Source organism: Epinephelus lanceolatus, chromosome 15, assembly GCF_041903045.1.
Source record: "Epinephelus lanceolatus isolate andai-2023 chromosome 15, ASM4190304v1, whole genome shotgun sequence".
Lineage (NCBI taxonomy): Eukaryota > Metazoa > Chordata > Actinopteri > Perciformes > Serranidae > Epinephelus > Epinephelus lanceolatus.
Genome location: NC_135748.1, coordinates 13,227,146 through 13,247,233, shown reverse-complemented (window position 1 = coordinate 13,247,233; position 20,088 = coordinate 13,227,146). Strand labels below are relative to the sequence as shown.

The 20,088-nt window shown below is 37.7% G+C and overlaps 2 protein-coding genes across 2 annotated transcripts in view; one reads left to right on the top strand and one right to left on the bottom strand.

The window, feature by feature from the left end:
- crybg1a (crystallin beta-gamma domain containing 1a) overlaps positions 1-6,018 on the bottom strand; it is a 56,688-nt gene extending 50,670 nt beyond the window's left edge. The window contains exon 1 of the mRNA XM_033643299.2: positions 5,609-6,018. Coding sequence (XP_033499190.2) covers positions 5,609-5,934 — 326 coding nt within the window. The 5' untranslated portion in view covers positions 5,935-6,018. The remainder of the gene's footprint in view (positions 1-5,608) is intronic.
- Positions 6,019-11,682: 5,664 nt separating this feature from the next.
- Positions 11,683-19,679, top strand: ccr6b (chemokine (C-C motif) receptor 6b). Its single transcript, XM_033643528.2, has 2 exons — positions 11,683-11,883; positions 17,598-19,679. The coding sequence occupies exon 2, from the start codon at positions 17,607-17,609 to the stop codon at positions 18,693-18,695; it is 1,089 nt and encodes a 362-aa protein (XP_033499419.1). The 5' UTR covers positions 11,683-11,883; positions 17,598-17,606; the 3' UTR covers positions 18,696-19,679.
- Positions 19,680-20,088: the final 409 nt, after the last annotated feature.

Sequence of the window (20,088 nt, the reverse complement as noted above, 5' to 3'; positions counted from 1 at the left end):
TCTTATCACACTGAAGTTCAGGTTTTCATTTTTCTGATAGGTTTGCTTTTAATTGGTTATTTAATGTTATAAAAAAGGGGGTGTGGTGTCATGACTGACTGGTTGATAAATGGCACCGCTCACATTTGCTTGGATGGGTGTATGGGTGGAACATTGATATTGCAGTTCAAACTTTACTGCGCAGACTCTCAGCGCAAGATGGCAGTGGCCATATTCTGGATCTTTGGCTTCATTTTTGAACAGTAGGAGAAAGAAGAGACACATTGTCCATCTTAACATACAGTCTATGGTTGGGTTTGTTAAAGTTCAAACAAATGAGCCTGAGTCTGTTCAAACTTGATATTTTGAGAAAGTGACAGACCTAAACAAAATGTGCTCTCAGCACCGAGTATCAAAAACTAGGAGGGCATCAAAGGCTTCCATGGGTTCACGCTTTTCTTGAGTTATTTTTTGATCATACAGTCTTGTAGACTGTGTTTTGTTAGACAAAGGTCTTGTGAACTTTGGTTTATTTCATTAAATAAAAACAAGACTTAAGCTGTGTTCAGAAAGACTGCAAAGCAAGTTTTCACCTCAACCATGTTCACCATCACCCGTGTGTGTCTCAGTGTGTGTTTGTATTCAGACTTGAGCTCAGGAACTGGAAGTTAAACAAGGAACTCCACTGTGTTCTGATATTTCATTTAAGAGCCTCTTGTTTTCCTCTCATCTCTGCACATTTACGATAGATTTATAGATTTATAAAGCCCTGAGATATGTGGGATTTTATGATTCAACTTGAAACATTTTTAAGTCACATGAAAGCAGTTCAACTTCATTCTTACTGTGCCAAGATTGTATTTGGGAGCAACAGTGCTTTCAGCTAAATGCATAACCTTATGCTAGAACTAACTGCCAGCTTGAACCACTATTACATGAAATATGATAGTGAGGAAAGTCTCATGAATTCATCAGCTAAGATGAAATTCAACATGCAATATTACATGAAAAGAAATACATGAGGTATGAATACCGGTGATAATACCTTACAGGAAGTTAAGTCACAATGGGTCCAATAATTAAAACTGATCTGCAGAAGCCTCTCAAATACACACAGTACTTATCAGGGACAGGGTATAATGTTGTTGCTGTGCAGGTTTGTTTCATGACTAATAATCTCAAGATAGCTTTTCCCGCATATCTGACAATATCAACTTCATGTGACAAGTCAGGGCCTTCAGAGACATGGACACCACACAAAGCAAAATATGCTTCACATTAATCTCAAGAGACATGAATTAAGATGGGTCATAGAAAAAATAACAAGATAAGCTCCAAGTAAACTTGAATCAAAAAGCAAGAAATGAGTGATTGCATTAAGAGTGATTTACTTGTTAATTCCTGCCTTGCTGTGGGACCACAGGTGAAAAAAAATGTCGACTTGTTCATTTTGGCTCTCAAACTCCACACCCTCACCTTAGGGATTGTCTAGAAAATGCAGGGACAGGAATCTGCAGCCTCTGCTTGAGGGTGTGACAGGCTTATCTAGTCTGCTAGATTAGATTATTTTGGAAGACTGCATGAGCTTTCACCTACTGCAGTTCAGATCCTTTGGTTAGAGCCGACCAGTGAAACAGACTTTTCAAATATTGTTGCAGTAACATGAAGAAAGGCCGAAGCATGTGTATCGTCACAGCTTAGCACTCAAACAAGCAGCCCACAAACACAAACTCTTACCTCTTCTAATGCCTCAGTATTATCAGTGACTTTGAACAGGCTGTACTTTCTCTGTTCCCTCAGCACATGAAATATTTCAAGTGCTAAACTGCTCAGAATCCAGAGAGTCACACACCTGGAAACTGAATCCACTGTGACATATTTCACATCTGTCATGTTGACAAGACATAACATGCCTTAAACTGAAGTGGTCTCTTGCAGAACAGTCTTTTCATGATAAGCTATAGCATTTTGTCTAAGTTTCTGTACAGAATATACGGCATATGCTTTGATGGTTCAGGTGTGTATTTGCTCAGTACTGAACAAACTGACTCAGCATGCTATGAAACTCAGTGACAGAGAAAAGATTTATAGTAGACGTGGGGGGAAAATTGATACATAATAGTATCACGATATTTTGCTTGGCAATATCCTATCAATACACAGATGCCAAGTATTGATATTTTGTTACATAAATTATTAATGTTGCAAATACAAATTAAACTTTTGGTAGACTTCTAGGATAATAAAATAATTTCTTTGTCAGACCACTAGATACACACTGCAGTAAAAATGAATGAGGATGTATTCTGAAAATGCACAAGCCTTTCAGTTCTTTGAAATTATATTAAGCTCAGAAGGTGAAAGAGTACATCTACAGTTGTTTAGTACACACACGTGTGAATGACGCAAAGCGTGGCACAGATTGAACCTTGAATGAATCTTTGAATGACACCTGAAAGCCAACACCATTATATCATATGCAGTTGAGTTTATGTTACTGAAATACTGGTGTCAATCAACACCACACGTGAAGATGATGAAAGACAGGTTTATCAGTTACACAAGTGCACACTAGTAGTTCAAGTATCTGTATTATAGAGTCTTTTAACCCCCTTAATCTAAGTTTGTAAAGAATCTACAAACTGAGAAAATTCTTGATGAATTGAAGTCACAGGGGTCCACGTTCAACAACAGCAAAACTTTATCAAAATATCCACTCACAAACTCTCACACAACTCATGCAGTATAATCCAAATCTCCTTTATCCAGTGTTACACTCAGTACTTCCCAAATGCATGCACTTTTCCTAAAACCTTAGTATCTGAAACTGAACTGAGAGTGAAACGTATCGATGCTCTCTTTAAAGCCAGACTCCACGGACAAAAACAGTAAATCTACTTAAGTGAACACTGGAGCTGCTGGTCTACTACAATCTCAATCAGTTAGTTAGTTTGTGTTACCGTGTGACTTTCCTGTTTTAAAGGGTTAGTTCCCCAAAGTTACACAAAAACAAACAAACTACCAATTGAGGCAGCTATAGACCAGCAGCCCCCATGTTCAACAAGGTAGAATTACTGTAGGAGTCTGGCTTTGAAGAGAGCATAGATAACTTTCACTTTCAGTTCAGTTCCCTGTCAGAAAGAGCCGTCTGTGCGGATAAATGAGACTTGGATTATACTGCATGAGCTGTGTATGAGTTGTTAATGAATATTTTGATGTAGTTTTGCTATTATCAAACGCAGTCACCTATGACTTCTATTCATCAGCAGCTTTCTACGTTTTTGGATTTTTTGTTCACTGAGGGCATGCAAGAAAAACAAAATTCAGTGTAACACAGAGTGAGTAATTGATACACAAATGGTCATTTGGCTGGTGAAGTATTCCTTTAAAGTTCCTAAACTGCCTCCTGAACTGCATGTCAGAGGCACTGCTGCAGCTCCAACAGCTGACCATATTGGCAAGTGAGCCAAACTACAATAACTAACTTTCTGTTGTTTTTAGAACACCAGTATGCACCTGTTCCCGTCACCTCATGTTTTGCTTCACATCTCTCCCTCTGCACCCCCATATGGAGGCAGGCTTCACAGATTTAAATCCTCTGCTATAATACAATCAGGGAAATAGTATTTAAGGGGGAGCTCCTGTGGTAATGTTAATATAAATGGTTGTTAGTGTAATTTGTGTTACTGTAATTGAAGCACTCTCTGGCGTAAGAATAAATAAAGTTCTTTGAATTGAATTGAATTAAATGGCAAGATCTTTGACAGTAGACAATTACTATTACATTGTCATATCACCAACACCTAGACTACACAGACAGGTTCAGTTCATTGTTGCTTTTGGTCCCTGCAGGGAAATTAAGAGTGATAAAAAAAAAATCAAAAAAAAAAAAAAAATCAGGACACCAACTTTAAAAAATTCAGTGAATGCTTGTGTTTTTGTTTTGTATTCTTGTTGTTGTTATTAACATTTAAGGATAAAAATTTCCAGTAATATCACTGCAAACATGGACTTGAGATTGTCTTTTCTTCACTGTATCAGTCTGTCGATCGATGAATCTGTAAATCATTTTCTAAATGTATTAATAACAGTCATGGTCAGTCTTTCAACGTGTTCTACAATTCCTCTAGTCCTATAGCAGCCTCAGACACCAGAGCATGTGGTCAATAAAAAGGGTTTTTACCTTTATAAAGACGTGAAACTGCACTTGAAAGTTCAGTGTCAAGGAAATGTGCTTGCTTGCAGATGTTTGGGAAGCAAAGACCAGTCAATCTCAGCCGGTTTGAAACCACTGCCTATGACTGATGAGTTTATCAGTAAACAGAGAACATTATTTTGATGCACCGAGGCACTCACTGCACAAAACAACAGTGAAGACACATTCATTGTCATATAATTAATTGTGCGTCCTGCATCATATTACTCAGACTGTTGTGTGTTTTCGATGTGCCACTCTGGCCTCTGTATTAGTCATTGGACCCAGACCAGCTCAGACATAACATCGACTTGATTGAGCCACATATAATTGAACAACAACAAGAAAACCCCTGATACCTGCACAGCAGGTTTTTCATTTAAGGATCAGCATCTGTCTGTGTATGTTAACCTGACAGCTTGTAACACCTGAGTCAGACACAACACATCTCAACTCATCAACAAACTGCTTAAAATGTAAAACTTTATGGATCTAAATAAAAGAATCAGACAAGAGATCCGGAAACATCTTGGATAAATAAAGTACTGGAAATTTCTCTGCAATTATTGTGACCACTTGAGGTTGACCAGTTTCTTTTTGAATCTTTAATTCATCCAGGGAAGAGTGACTCAGCATGCTATTCTTAGTCACACAGTCCTCCACGTTCCATCGAGGAGCTGCCACAGTCTTGTACCAATGGCCAGTGTTCGGGCATCAAAGGGTTGGGGCAAAGAGTCTTGCCCAAAGGCACCAAACTAATTGGTGTCAGTCTGCGTTCCACTTTCCCCACTTCTCACATGGTAAAGACCTAATATGTAAAATTAAATATTTGAACTGCATGAGGAGAACACAACAGCATCTCATGTTGTGCGTGCACGCCCTCCTCACTGTATCTGTTTACCTCTGTCTGCCTTTTTCAGGCTTGACTAAACTAGCTCAGCCACAGCTCAATGCCACAGTGGTTAGTTTTTTAAAAGTGCCAGGGGGGAAACAGTCACTCTGTGAGATGCTTCTACCCACACGCTTCAGTGCTTCCTTCAGTTCTGTCAGCTTGTGAAATATGGTGCAAGCTGGTTTCCAGAGCAGAGCTTAAAGACTGCCAGGGGCCAATGTGGGAGTTACCGGGCCCATTGGTTTCACTATTAACTTACTTACATTTCTACATAAGAAAATGCATGATTTTGTTTTGCACTGGCATCACCCAGCCTCCAAATTAAATTATTAAATAGGCTACCATTTTAGTTGACAGCAGAGATATTTTATTTTATTTTTTTTCTAAATAGAGGATGTTTTAATTTTAAAACTATGACAACATTACAGTGGTAACAAAGTACATAAAGTTCATGTAACCTAGCCTGTTTCATCAACTCAAATAGTTACACATGTCCTCAAAAAATGAAAAAAATAATAATAATGAATTTGTTTTTATCTTACAGGTGGCTGTGGAAGCTGTCCAGTTCATCAGGGAAGAACACGTCTCCTCCTCCTCCTCCTTCTTCTTCTTTGTGCTTGGATTTCTTCCGTTTCAGCCTGAACGGCAACAGCCGCTTATCCTTCTTTACTTTAGGGGAAATGGGTAACACATCATCGGCCAGTGTGGCGTTGTATCCCGGGCTGAGGGCACCGGGGCTCGCGGGGCTCGCGGGGCTGGTAGCTGCTCCATCTTTGAGGGTGCCCGACCGTTTCTGCTCCTTGCTGTCTTTATCAGGTGATTTTAATTTAAACAAGCCCTTTATTTTCAGGGTGCCGGACTTACTCATGGTGTCTGTGAAAGAGGTCCTCCTTCAGAGAGTGCGGAAGGAAAATAAAAGCATGAGGAAAGTGTGTCCTACTTAAAGCTATTGGAGGAGTGATTCACCGGGCTAACCTGCAGAGCGAGTTGGTTGCCGCGAGGGTTATGACTTGCCCACACCGGTCGCGCGCGCCATCAGGTAGTTGAAAAGTGTAGTAGGAGAAAAGAACTACACTTCCGACTGCTACCTTCAAAATAAGATTTTACTCTGAATTTTGTCGATTTATGTAGGTATCTATTTAATTATTTAACAAGTGCTGAAACCTCACACTCACAGACGGCCAGCCCTCGAACACAGTACAGTAGGGGAGACCGGGAGTGGTTGTACCACATTTTGTCTCAGTAACTATAACTCTCTGAATTTTTGTGTTAGCGCTCTCAAATTTTGGCCCAAAGTATTCGAATATTTCTCGACTACAAGTAGCATTTTTTTCAACTTCTCCAACTATATTACAGAATTCAAATGTAAGGAGCTCCATTGTTACCACCTGCCCCACTAATGGGGTAAGAAACACAACCCTGGGGTAAGTAGTAAAAATAAGAGTGAGGAATTAAAATTTACATGATAATAATATAAAAAAATACACGTAAAAAAAACCACTGATACACACACTAATAACAAATTCCTACTAAGGTCTAATTTGCTAACCTGTCCCTGTCAGATGCTTACCTCACATGGACTGAGTCCAATATACATGTCTGCTGCCTCAGTCAAGTAACCAGTCAAGACATCCTCTTGCTGCTGCTGCACAGTGTTTTTGACTGCTGTGATAGCCCATAGCTCTCTGATGTTTTGCCATTTATTTAATTTTTTTATCTTATTTTTTGCAGGATCTTCTCAATGTCACATGACAGATACAGTATTCTTTGGGGACCAATCTTACTGTCTTTACCTGCCTCAACCGCACCCTTATCAGTTTTTTTTTCATCAACTCCACCGGAATGCTTAAAAAAAGGGTGATAGATAAAGAAAATGTGTTTAGTTGTCATTGCAGTTAGTTGTTAGACTTTTAAAAGGTGTTACAACCATCCCCACCCCGTCAGCCATGTTTAGCCAGCTGTAGCAGCATGGTTTGAAATGATCAAAGATGAAATGCCTCACATTTTACCCAAGAGACATGTCTCTAATCTAATATAAGTACCATGTGTAATTTCAACAGTATCAGTGCTAATCAAAAGTGGTGTTGGTACAACTATTATACCGTTACAACCATCCCCAGTCTCCCCTATTAATATTTGGAAAAGACACCAAGAAGAAAGATGCTAAAGTGGTTTAATTTTGTGAAATTATGTCATTTTATTAAGATATGGAACTGTTCAATTATAGCCTATAGTCTGTCATTTTTATCTGAAGATGCCAGTACCATCATTAAAAACAGTTCTCTAATACAAATTAAGAATTGATCATTTAAATTTAAATTACTAAATACTATTTTTTTCAGTTATATAAAGAAAATTCAAAAATGAGTAGCCTATCTTGAGAATGATGAGAGGAAATGGAAGACAAAAGTGGAAACATTTTTCTCTGTGTAATTGTTATGTTTGTTGAATATTTAACTATTTTTCAATGAAGATGTGCTTCAATAAGTAAACAAATAATAAACAAGTATACTGAGACCAAAGTAAGTGGAATAAGGCTACCATGTGTAATTTTTTAATTGTAAGAATGTAGGGTTGCAAGTATATTGTCATCAGCAATGAACCTGCCATTTTTTCTCAATTAACTCATTAATCAAATAATTGTTTTGTCTATACAATTGGAATTTCCCACAATCCGAGATTTAAATTGCTTCTTTAATTCGACCAACAGTCCAAAAACCCAAGGATACTCAGTTGACTACAAGACACTGAAGCACATCAAACCTTCACATGTGAGAAGCTTAAACCAATAGATGTTTGACATACTGTAAAACTGATCATCAAAATAGTCACTGACGACTTTTTTGTTACTGAATTTGTTGATTAATCAACTTATTGTTTCAATTGTAGTACAATGTCATCTCTGCCAAGGTTGCTAACATTCCTGGATCTCAGTGTTGTCAGTAGTAACTATCACCCTGCTACTTGTATTAATTATCTGTCTTTACATGATCATGTTGTTCAATTACTCACAACAGTCAGAACATGATAAATGCTGGCATTGCACTTTTCAAAGCAGGAATATGTTGAGCTTTATGTTCAGTTTTATGTTGTGATGACGCTGTGGTTAAGGTGTGGTTAGGTTTTGGCACTAAACCCACTTGGTTTTAAAGGAAAACAAGATGTTTTGGCTTCAACATCTGCTTTTGTCGTCACCACCACAGCTGAAAATGTCACGACCTCTCATTAAAGTTAAATGAGAGAGTGTGTTGTGTGCTGCTTGGCTGCTTGGCATCCATCTTACCTAGGTGTCATGCCATCCACCATTTCCTGTTGATTGGATACATATAAAACAAACAAATGTAATGTATCTGGGGTTGCAGAAACAAACAATGTCAACATTTTTTTCTGGTGACTGAACTGAGTACTTGTTGGATATAGTTTTATTTTTCGGTCCAGCATCTGCTCCATCTGTCCTGTGTGTGATGGAAACAGGTAAAAACCAAATACAACAAAACAGACAAATCATATGTCTTTGTTTGTATTTCATTATACTATTAAGCTGTATGTTGTTAATGTATGTTGAGTGTTAATCTCCCACACACACACACACAAAGCATAGGCTATTTCATCTCAGTGAGTTCAACCTACATTAAAAATCTTTTATTTTGAAAGCAAAAGCTTCACTTTCAGCTTCTTGCTTATTGCAGCACACAGACTCTTGATTTTCTCAACATAACATCTCCAATTTAATCTCACCTTGATGCAAACCCCCACTTGTCCTTTAATTACATATTTGCACTTGGTGTAATTATAATGCTTTTATGTTTGTGTATGGGTGTGGATGTGTGTGTGTTTCTCTAAATTTAAGGGAGCAAGAAAGAGTTCCTCCACACAGCATTCAATGATGTCAGCTGTGTTGAAAATGATGATAATTATGGTTTTATTCTGAATTTTGCTAAAAGTCTTCTTCTTCTTCTTAAAATAACCTAACTATGTAAATAAAGTAACTATGGCATAGATTGTACATTTATGATTGGTCAGTAATAAAAGCTCAGTTGAGAGCCCTCCACTATGTTCCTGCAAATGATGACTGGAAAATAACATATCAGATCTAACTTTCTGTTCATATAAACATATAGTTATATATGTGATTATACATAGTCACAGTTTAAAGTACTTATTTTCAACACATCTGTCAGTCTACTGGGCCACCAGTTATACTATCTACTGTAGTACCAGCTCCATCTGCTGGTCATGATAAGAAAAGCAACTACAGCTCGTAATACTGAAGACACTGTGCTTTCCAATACCCATACTACCATACTATATAGTATGCAAGAAAAAGATTAAGTATGTCCAAATACATAGTATGTCATAAATACCAGGATGTTCTACTACATCCTGTCATATATTGCAGTATGCAAGCCAACAGCTCTGCACAGCAAAAGATTTGTCACATTGACTGTCAGAGGCCACAATGATCAATGGCAGCTGTCACGGTCCATGCTCAGGGAACTGGACAAAAGTTGGAGACCACACACTGCATTACTTTTAACAAAGAAATGTATTAATTAACTTAGAAAAAATAGAATCAAAATCATTTGTAAGTGTTGCATGGATGTGTGTTTGCAAGTAAGGTGGTGGAAAATATATGTATGTCTGTGTATATGTAAGAACCTGAGAATCAAAAAACCACTAAACAAAGAAAAGGAGGCCTCAAAAAAAAACCCCACAGCATGTGCTGGAGGTCCAACCAGGAAGGAGTGCAGAGAGAGACTGCCTGCACAGAGCTGAGCCTTTCTGCTCAGGCCTGCTGGCCACACCCACACCCAGCCAGGTGTCAGCCCTCAACATGATGAGCAGGCAGCATCAGGACATGGAGGGTTCTCCTCCCTCCGTCACACAGCACATTCAGGTGACTGATGACCAGTCGGTTAGCAATAATAGGAACATTAATTGTTTAATTGAATAAAATAGTCATAAATATAACCAACAACAAAAGGACATACGTATTAAATAACAATGACAGAGAAATGCATAGCATGTGTAATTTTACTATCATGAATATCTGTTAGAAACTACAATGTATGCAGTCATGACTTATTCTGAAAAACAACATCAGAGGCTTCCAGGCTGACCTCCATCTTTGGTGAGCTCGGTGAACAGCATTTTGTTATCTCCATGGTAACAGATACATGAGTAAGAGGGTCAAGGTTCAGGGTGTAACGTTATGAGGAAGAAGTATGTCACAGTTGTGTGCATACTGCATGAGACAGTACATACTTTTTACGGGCAGCTGCAGTACCTACTACAAGAAAAGAAAAAGTATGCAATCCGGAACACACTCTTAGGTGCCCTTAGGATAGGCAACCTGTAGCTCTACCGCCACATGTGGCTCTTTAGCCCCTCTCCAGTGGCTCCCTGAGGCTTTGACAGAAAATTATACAGGTAAATAACAATTTAATTTTCATTTATTGTTGTAGGTCTAAAGTGATTCTTACATTCTTCAGCTGTAAAAATGCATAGCCTATACACCATTTAAAGAAATGTTTTAACATTTCGTCAACTAAAATGTGCGTCATATGTCTGTCATAGCGCCTTTTCCTCTGCAGTAGTCTTGAGTCTTCCTAGCTAGGTTAGCTGTGGATTCCAAATCCAAAAAGGGAAAAATCTCAAGAATCTGTTTTCTTCTGCAGCGCTGCAAAGTTAAAGTGCCAAATAATCAAATATGGCCTACTGCAGTATAGCCACCTTGTGTTAAAACATATTAATGAATGCTTGTTTAGATCTGTTAGTAATGTTGATAAACTAAATCCAACTTAAAATTGTGTTACCTTCATTATGAGGCTCAAATAGGTTCTGCAGCTCCAGACAGAATTTTTTTTTCTTTTTTAGCCAACAATGGCTCTTTTGATAGCAAAGGTTGCCGACCCCTGGTCTAGCTAATAATTACATCAAAACAGGATGTTTTGTGAAGGATTCATTAAGCTCAATACAATAACAGAATAACTTCTCAAAACTGTCAAATGTGAACAAACAGAAAACCCAAAGAGAGGAAACAGATTGTATCAGCAAATGTAAAATGGGTTTTAAAACCTAATCTTACATGGAAATGAAGAAACAAAACGACCTAGAAAACAAACTGTCAGCAAAACTCAGCTGAGGTTTGAGGGTATAACAGAAATAGAGAGATGGTTTCTGTGTGGGGGATGTTTGTCTGAATACATCTGCGTGTGTTCAAAGAAAGTGAGAGTGAGGGACAGCAGCAGACTTTCATTTATAGTTTGTAAAACACTAGGCTATTGTGAATTTCATCAATGACATTTAAAGAGATTCTTTGTAAGAGAAACGTTTGATTCCTCAAATTGACAGACATTCTAGTGACATGCAGTAGCTGCTCACAAAAGCAAACTTCGTGAAGTGTGACCTTTTTATGGGGGTAGCTGCTGAGATCGTGAATAGTTGGGGTAACTCAGGTAATCTTGCAGTAAATCAAAGCATTGCTTGAAAAGCAATGGAAAACCTCCACATGTGTACTGAACGTGCAGGGGGGATGTCCCTGCACAAGAACGTAACATCAAAAGTAGGAAGATCAGTGATGCGCTGTACTCACACAGTAGCAGAGCCTGTGGCTTTGACTTTATCTTCTTCTTCTGATATTTTCAGTGCGCAGTATTTGTGACATAAAGCCCCCACACTGAACTCCGTCTTCAGAAGCAGCTTTGACACCAGTGAAACTCTGATACCCGGGGGGAGTATTCTTCACTCTCTTTTGACTTGACAACATCAGACCAGAGGATAAAGAAATTAACTGTGAGAATCATCATTCTGCAAGGTATGTTTGATATGAACAGAAATATGAGCACAAGTTACTAAATGCTTCAAATTTTGTGATGGATTATTATTTTTTTACAGTTTAGAACTGTGATTAAGTAGTTTGTTTTTGACAGAGTGCATGTGATACAGTTTAAAGCTTTGAAACTGGACTGCACTGATCAATTTTACTTTTACAGTGACTGATCAGTTTTGAACCTTTAAAACGTCTGATCACTTTTCAAGATTTAAATGCCTCAAGCTTCCCAGATGACACATTATACAGATGGAGCACGTTTACAGAACTGTCAGTTCTGTAAAACAGGAAAGCGATATTTACAGAGCACTTGAAGTTCTCAAATTGTGTTTTTAAACAAAAGGCGTGTCCTTTTCTTGCTCTATTCTCTTCCCGAACAGATACGTACAAAACCTCATACCTTCCTCATTGACAAGTGCCACTGTACCTAACTTTACCTAATCTTACTGTAGTGATTTGTGAGAATTGAAAGTGCTGAAACAAGAGATACCATCACATTATCATGTATGTTCCTTATCAGGTTTTTGAAGAACTAAATGTAAGCACGCAACATGTTTCTCCCATGCTACTATTTGCATAAAGGAGAAATCCTGTGTTCAGGGGCGTAAAGGTAGCACATGGGCAGTGCGGTTGGGCTGGGGCCTGTAGGGTGGGGGTTAGGGGGAGGGAAAGCAGGTCCTCCGACAATGCACTGTGAGGAGAACGGGCCCTTGCCAGTGATTCACCTCAGATATATGCACCTGTGACCAAAGGAGAAGTCACATTAAATTAAAAGTGGTGCCACATGGCTTTCTTTTCCTTTTGTTTCTGTAGGAACCTATAACAAATTATATGTTCATTCTACATAAACTATAAAAACTTTGTAAAATCCCTTCAATTAAATGAGTCATTTCCTTTTGTCTTTGGTATTTTCATTACAGACAGATATACAGTGATGATTGCTGGGTAATATGTATGTTGATATTGTCACATCAAGAGTCAAGTCTCTGTTGGATCATGAGACGAGATGAAACATGACGAGATACAATAGCTATAGACGCAATCTGTCAAGACTGAGAAGCTGAGCACATTCGTAAGCCAAGCGAGCAGTCATAACTAGTAACCAGAGGTGGGACCAAGTCATTGTTTAGTTTGTCACCAGTAAGTCTCAAATCTTTGCATTCAAATCACAAATCAAGTTCCAAGTCCAGAGTCAAGTCCCAAGTCCTTAACTTCCAATTTTGTGTCCCAAAAAACTGATAATGCGTTCATCACCAAATGTAATACCATTTAGCAGCAGAGTAATGATATATTAAATTTACAAAAATCATGAATGCATTTTAAAATTTGTATTTATTTGTTAAAGAAGTTTGTTAAATCAAGTTGTACTAAACTTAATAAAAAAAAAACTTGTTGTAAAATAGAAAATAGAGAACTTTAATGTCATATACAACATCACAAATACTTTTAAATCTTTGGGCTTGGGGAAAGGTATCAAATATTTTTAAGTCAAAAGGTGAAAAAAAAAAGTGAAGTCACGAGTCATTGGTGTTAAGTCCAACCTGAGTTGCAAGTCTTTTTTGATTTCTCAAATCGAGTCTAAAATCTAAACTCTCAAATTTGTGACTTGAGTCCACACCTCTGCTGACAATTATGCACCAGGGCCTGTCATACATGTAGTAATGTGGACTGGAGCAGAGTTATAGTTTTGTATTTTTCATTAGTTTCAAAGTTTTAAATTTAGTTTTAATAACTTTCAATATATGTATTTTTTATATACAGTATGGGGGTATTTGTCAGGGACAAGATGTAAGACGCTCAGAACGGGTATTACGATACTATCACAACACCAGTCTCATAAACACATGCACCAGTGCCTCCTCAAGCTTGACTGTATAGACCGTAACTAAAGACTGTAACTAAAGACATTTACTATACTTGTATCCTATTTGAATTCGTTAACTAAGTACGTTTTGGTAAGGGTTTTTTCTTTCTAAAGGTTTTATTTTTATTTCACTTCTTAAAATTCTTTGGATTAGTTTTAATTAACAATAATAACATTGCAATGCAGCCTGTGATAACTTCCTCACACCTCTGCCTTTGTTCATCATTGTAGTGTACATGCTTGTATGTGTAATTCAAAAGGCCATCTATCAGTTAACCCTTTAAAACTTGAATCGACATTAGTTTTCTTGTGCTGGGTTCAGATGCTTTTCATTACCTATTTAACCCTTTGAAACCTGATCGAATTGGTTTGATTTCTCTTGAAAACATTACTTAATTAAAAAAAGGGGAGGATTATGAGGAAATTATCAAAAAACTAGTAAATTTTGTTTTTAGAAAACAATATTTATAATATTTTTCTTGTAACTTTTAACAAATTTCTTGCTAATTTTTACTATTTACTTTGTTATATATTGTCCTTGCTTTTTATCATTCTGTGTATAGGTGTGTTTTTTGTTCATCTGTATAATATGCTCTGCTATCATATAGTGGTATTTTAGGAAGATGTGAATGGTGTAGGACTTGTATGACAGGTCATAATTGTGATTTGGTAGTTGATCTCACCTAAGTAGTGGCACCAGCTGATTGATTTATCACACCTGGTAAGAATCTGTCTGGATGTGTGCTCTGTGAAGCACTCATGAAAGTAGCACTGATGGTAGTCAAAGACTGAAACATTTGCTGCTGTTTTTATTCACTCTTTATCTTTATCTTTATGTATTTATTTGCACTTTGAGCATCTTTTTTTAAGCAGAGATAAATAGACTATTTCTGCACTGATCTCAGCTTGTGGACCTTTTTGTGTCTGCCCAGCCCAGTTACTTTGGTGTACCGACGCAGCCATGACAAACTTTTTTGTTGCCCCAAGTAGGCGCAGTTTCACATCAACCCCAAGACTTGGATCATTTTTGGGCCATTTCATGTGAAGTCACTAATTGCCTTCTCCCTATGTTTTGTTTTAGAAAGAAATCAAACCAATTTGCTCAGGCTTCAAAGGGTTAAAACAGAAAAATCAAAAGAGTCTATTGTTCTAGTGTCACACAAAGAAACACTTTGATCACTTTCTTATTCATTTTTGCATTACCAGAAACTTTGTTGGTATTTCCTGAACCTGTTACACGTCGGTCACCTTCCTACACACATACAGTGATACATCTGTGATCCTGGCTGATAAAGATCTTATCAGCCTGTGAGATCAGACAAAGCACACAGTGCAGCCACCTGCAGCCTACCTTCGCGTGCATTCACCTAATGTCTAATGGGGCTGAAATTGGGTCATTCACGGCCGGGGGAGGAGCAGAACTAGGGCACTGACTTTTATCCTGCAAACATACAAAAAACAGTGATGACAGCTTTACCTAGTCCACACAGGGTGCACACTTTGCACTAAACTATCAACAATGCGCTTGACTTTTGGTGTTGCCGCTTTCCATCTGAGGGCTTTCTTCATGGTCAGTAAGTGAGGACATGTTACTGATCTGTTTGAGAAGAAATAGTTGTTATTAACCATTAATAAAGCCTTTAGTTATAGTTCATAAAGTCGTTATTTGTAGTGGAGGGAGTATCTGGATATTTTACGTAAGTAAAAAATAAAAATACCATAGTGTAACTCCATTAGAAGCTAGATAAGATGAAGCTATAAGCTATAATTATAATATATACTGGGGGGACACATCCCCTCAGTATTCAAATATGCCAAATTTCCCCCAATACATTTAATAAAAAAATCCAAAGGAGAAAAATTGCTCTGCTACAACAGGCAACCATGCACCTCTGTCTAGAATAATCATTAGCAAATGTAATCATAATCATAAATAAACTCAATAAAATGGCATTATTATATTACTACCAGTTCTAGTATTACAGTGTACTAAAGTTCTGTATGTGGCTTATGCAAGTACCATTGCAATACCCCAGCACAGCTTGACTGCTGTGGATAGGTACAATGAGTGTCAAACACTGCGCTGTCTCTCTGGTTCATGACTTTCAAATATATCTTAAAGTTAAAAACTAGAATGTACTGTAGGTGTTACGTGGGCTATATCACTGTCGAATGGTACAGTTTTTGTACAAAGTTAGTATGACATAACAATGCCATCAAAAATGGTCATAAAAAGTATGTCATAAAAAAGTCATAAATAAATCACAGTGTGCGCACTTCACCTGTGTTGCCCTCAATCATATGCTGGCTCCATAAAATGGGAATTCCCTGCATACCCACCTGGAGGGTTGGGTTGCAGAAAGTGTCAGTTGTAAATTGTCCCCCCAATGTTAAATAGCTGATTAGAGGTAAAAGATATGTATTTAACATGTCACTGGCAAGTAACATGTACAATTACTAAGTACAAGTAGGCTGCTGTACTCAAGTCCAGTTTTGTGGTACTTGTACTTTCTTCTATTTTATCCTGTTTTCTTCTTCTACTCAATCTACTTCTTCAATTACTTTGCAGATGCCTTATTAATGGAAAAATAATCAACCATTAAGTCATGATGTTGGGGCGTCGGTGGTTTAGTGGTAGAGCAGGCGCCCCATGTACAAGGCTGTTGCCGTAGCGGCCTGGGTTCGACTCCAGCCCTTGGCCCTTTGCTGCATGTCACTCCCTCTCTCTCTCTCTCTCTCTCCCTTTCATGCTTGTTTGTCCTATCAAATAAAGGCTAAAAATGCCCCAAAAAACATCTTTTAAAAAAAAAAAAATAAAAAAAACTTAAAACTAATTCTCGACTAAAATCAAATAAAGGCCAAAATGCCCCAAAAAATATCGTAAAGAAACAAACCAAAAAAAAAAAAAATTAAAAAAAAATCATGATGTAAAATCACAGATTAAGCTACTCACCAGTATATCCAGTATATAAAATGGGTACAACTGGCTCCAGCTTTGCCTGCTACAAAGTTAGCCATTCTTTATAACAAGTACTTCAACATTAGGTACTTTAGTATATTTTAATGCTAATATGTGCTTATACTGAAGTGATATTTTGATTGCAGGACTTTTAATTGTAACAGTATGTCTACACTGTGGTGTTGCTACTTTTATTTAAAGAACGTTTCCTGCCACCTTAAGGTAAAGGAAAAGTAAAGGTACAGAAATGTTATTAGCAAAACGTATTCATGGTGTCAAAAGTGAAAGTACTCACACAAAAACACTCAGTTCAGAGGGTTATATTATTACAAATTCGCTGTATTATTGGACATTATGACTAACTGTTATAAAGTCAATTTGGAGCCAATTTAAAGTACTTTATACATCAGTTGTTAGTTTAAAAGTAAAGCATTGCATTACAGCTGATAAATTTTGCATGTGCTAGCATAATGGGATATAGCAATCAAATCAATGTAGTGGAGTAAAAAGTAAAATATTTCTTTCTTAAATGTGAAACAACAGTGAAACTTTGTCAAAACAATCGATCCTCAAACAATCAATAAATCAATATGTTCACTGGTTTCTATGGACACATGCAAAAAAAACATTTTCTTTATAAAAATAAAGGCATCATGACTAACTGATATACAGTGGTGTGTTTTTTGGGTGAAGCATTCCTTTAAGTACACTATTTGAGTAAATGTTCTTACTGTAGTTATATTCCACCACCTCTCTTTATAAAGTCTGTCTTTATGAAATGTGATATTAAATTTGTTACAGATCTTTTGGAAATGTGTATGTGTTGTTATATTCCCCTAATTATTTGCTGTTTGCTGTACATCTTTTCTTCTCCAGATTAAAAACATGGAGTTTTCGACTTCAGACTATGATTATAGTCAGCCTACAGATTACCCAGATGAAGGGCTCTGCAACCTCGACCCTAACCCCATGGAGGTCACCATCCAAACATACATCCACTCCATCATCTGTGCCTTCGGCCTGATCGGCAACGCTCTCGTGATCGTCACCTACATATTCTACAAGAGAACCAAGACGATGACAGATGTCTATCTCTTCAACGTAGCTGTGGCCGACCTGATCTTTGTGGTGGCTCTGCCATTTATCATCTACAACGAGCAGCACAGTTGGTTAATGGGTCCTGTGGCTTGCAAGATGCTGAGGTCAGCCTACAGTATCAACCTCTACAGTGGCATGCTCCTGCTTGCGTGCATTAGTGGCGACCGCTACATTGCTATAGTTCAGGCCAGAAGATCTTTCGGCACGCGCTCACATGCTCTGATCTACAGCCGCCTCATCTGCTCAGCTGTTTGGGTGTTTGCAGTGGCTTTAACTCTGCCCACACTCCTTTACACTGAACGCTTTGAAGAGCAGAATCTGGGGGCTGACACTGTCACCGTGATGTGTCAGCTGTCTTTCAGTAAGAATGAAACAGCAAAGCTAATGAAGGTGGTGGTTCCCAGCCTTCAAATGGCCATCGGCTTCCTGCTGCCTCTGTTGGTGATGGTGTTCTGCTACGCCAGCATTATGTGTACCTTACTGAGAGCACAGAGCAGCCAGAGGCACAAGGCTGTCCGTGTGATTTTAGCAGTTGTTGTGGTTTTCATCGTGTGCCACCTTCCCTACAATGTGACTCTGCTGAACCACACTCTGTCTCTTTTTAAGCAGAGGAGTTGTGAGGCAGAAAAGATGAAACTCCAAGTGCTGGCCATTTCCAGGAGCATAGCCTACCTCCACTGCTGCCTCAATCCCATCCTCTACGCCTTCATTGGCGTGAAGTTCAGAAGCCACTTCCGGCAGATAATGTTGGATTTGTGGTGCTTTAGCAAAAAGTACATCTACACAGCTCGCTCGTCACGTGCCACTTCCGACATTTGCATCTCAGGTCGCGTGTCTTCAGATGGTTGCAACAACATGTCATCATTCACTGCATGACACAGCAGTGGTACAAACCTTCTTATCAGCCTATCAAGACGTTACACTGCTGTAACTGTACATACATAATTAGAGGTGAAAGCTTCTGTGCAAAATGTGGTTATATCAAGCATGTATATATTTGAAAGCAGGGGTGTAGCAGCAAATTCTGGGCCCTGTGCAGAAGCAGTCTCTGTGGGCCCCCCCACGTTTCCTTCCTTGATCCATGTCTCTGTCATGCACCTTTATATTCTTTTTTTGTTTTGTTTTTACAAAGTCAGTTTGCTTTCTTTCCCTACCCGTTCCTTTTTTTCTTTTATGGAATCTTGTTTTCTCTGTCTGGGGAAAGACACAACAGTGTACGTTGGTGCCCCACTAGCATAAGCACTCTCTCACAGAACTCTAGCTGTGTTTAGAGAGGCGGACTAAACCTTTTTGTGCCTTTTAAGGGGCAAATAGAGCCTCAGAGAGCTTCCAGTATTTTTTTTCCACAAAGTTCAGTCTTTAAAATGTTGTTGTTTTTTTTTTTTTGTTTTTTTTTTGTCAAATTTGATAATTTGCAAACAAAACCAAATGTTTGATTCTAGGCTCACCTTCCACTGGGGCCCCGGGTAATCAGTCCCCTTTTCCCCACACTATGACACCCCTTTTTGATAGTTGCCTTTAACATCACAGATTGTAATATTATACAATTCATATTTTTCCACACTGTTCTAAAAGTCATAGATTAGATAATTACTTTCACTTTGATATCTTATTTTTGTACTGTTGTCACCATACTGTTAAGACCTCTTTTTTTTGTGTATTCCTATAAATTATGTTAAGTATGTTCATTTTTAAAGATAAGCATCTAAAGAGTTTTGCATATTTGTGTTGCCAGACTGCCACTTTTATCTACATCTTCTAGAACAATATACAGACCCTATTTTATTATGAAAGTTTTTTTAAATATATATTTTGTATGTCTGATTGCATTCTTTTGTCATATGTTCTGATTAAACATGGTCTCAGAAAAACAGCATTATCTTTAACAGTCCATTCAGAAATGAATTGGAAATTTGAGTCCTCTGTCTCAAAAGAACTGCAGATTTATTATTATTATCAACATTTTTTAAAAATGTTAAAAATGATTTTGCACAATTGATAGAAAATGTTAATCATTACTTAAATAATACTATAAAATAGATGTTGTGCCATATAATAGCATGTTTAACATTTATGTTATGGTCAATATGTAAAATGGGATATTTGTAACAGACTGCAACATAACCAACCTTTAATTACTTTAAGTCATTAGTAATGCATATGTTATCAGTAAACACTGAGTAATAACTAAATCTATTACTAAATACTCCTGCAGTATAATCTCATTTACCTAGTCATATGCTCAGTACTTCTCAAACAGACTGCCCTT

Coding starts and splice junctions, on each gene's coding strand:
- ccr6b (XM_033643528.2), top strand. CDS start 17,607: ATGGAGTTTTCGACTTCAGACTATGATTATAGTCAGCCTACAGATTAC.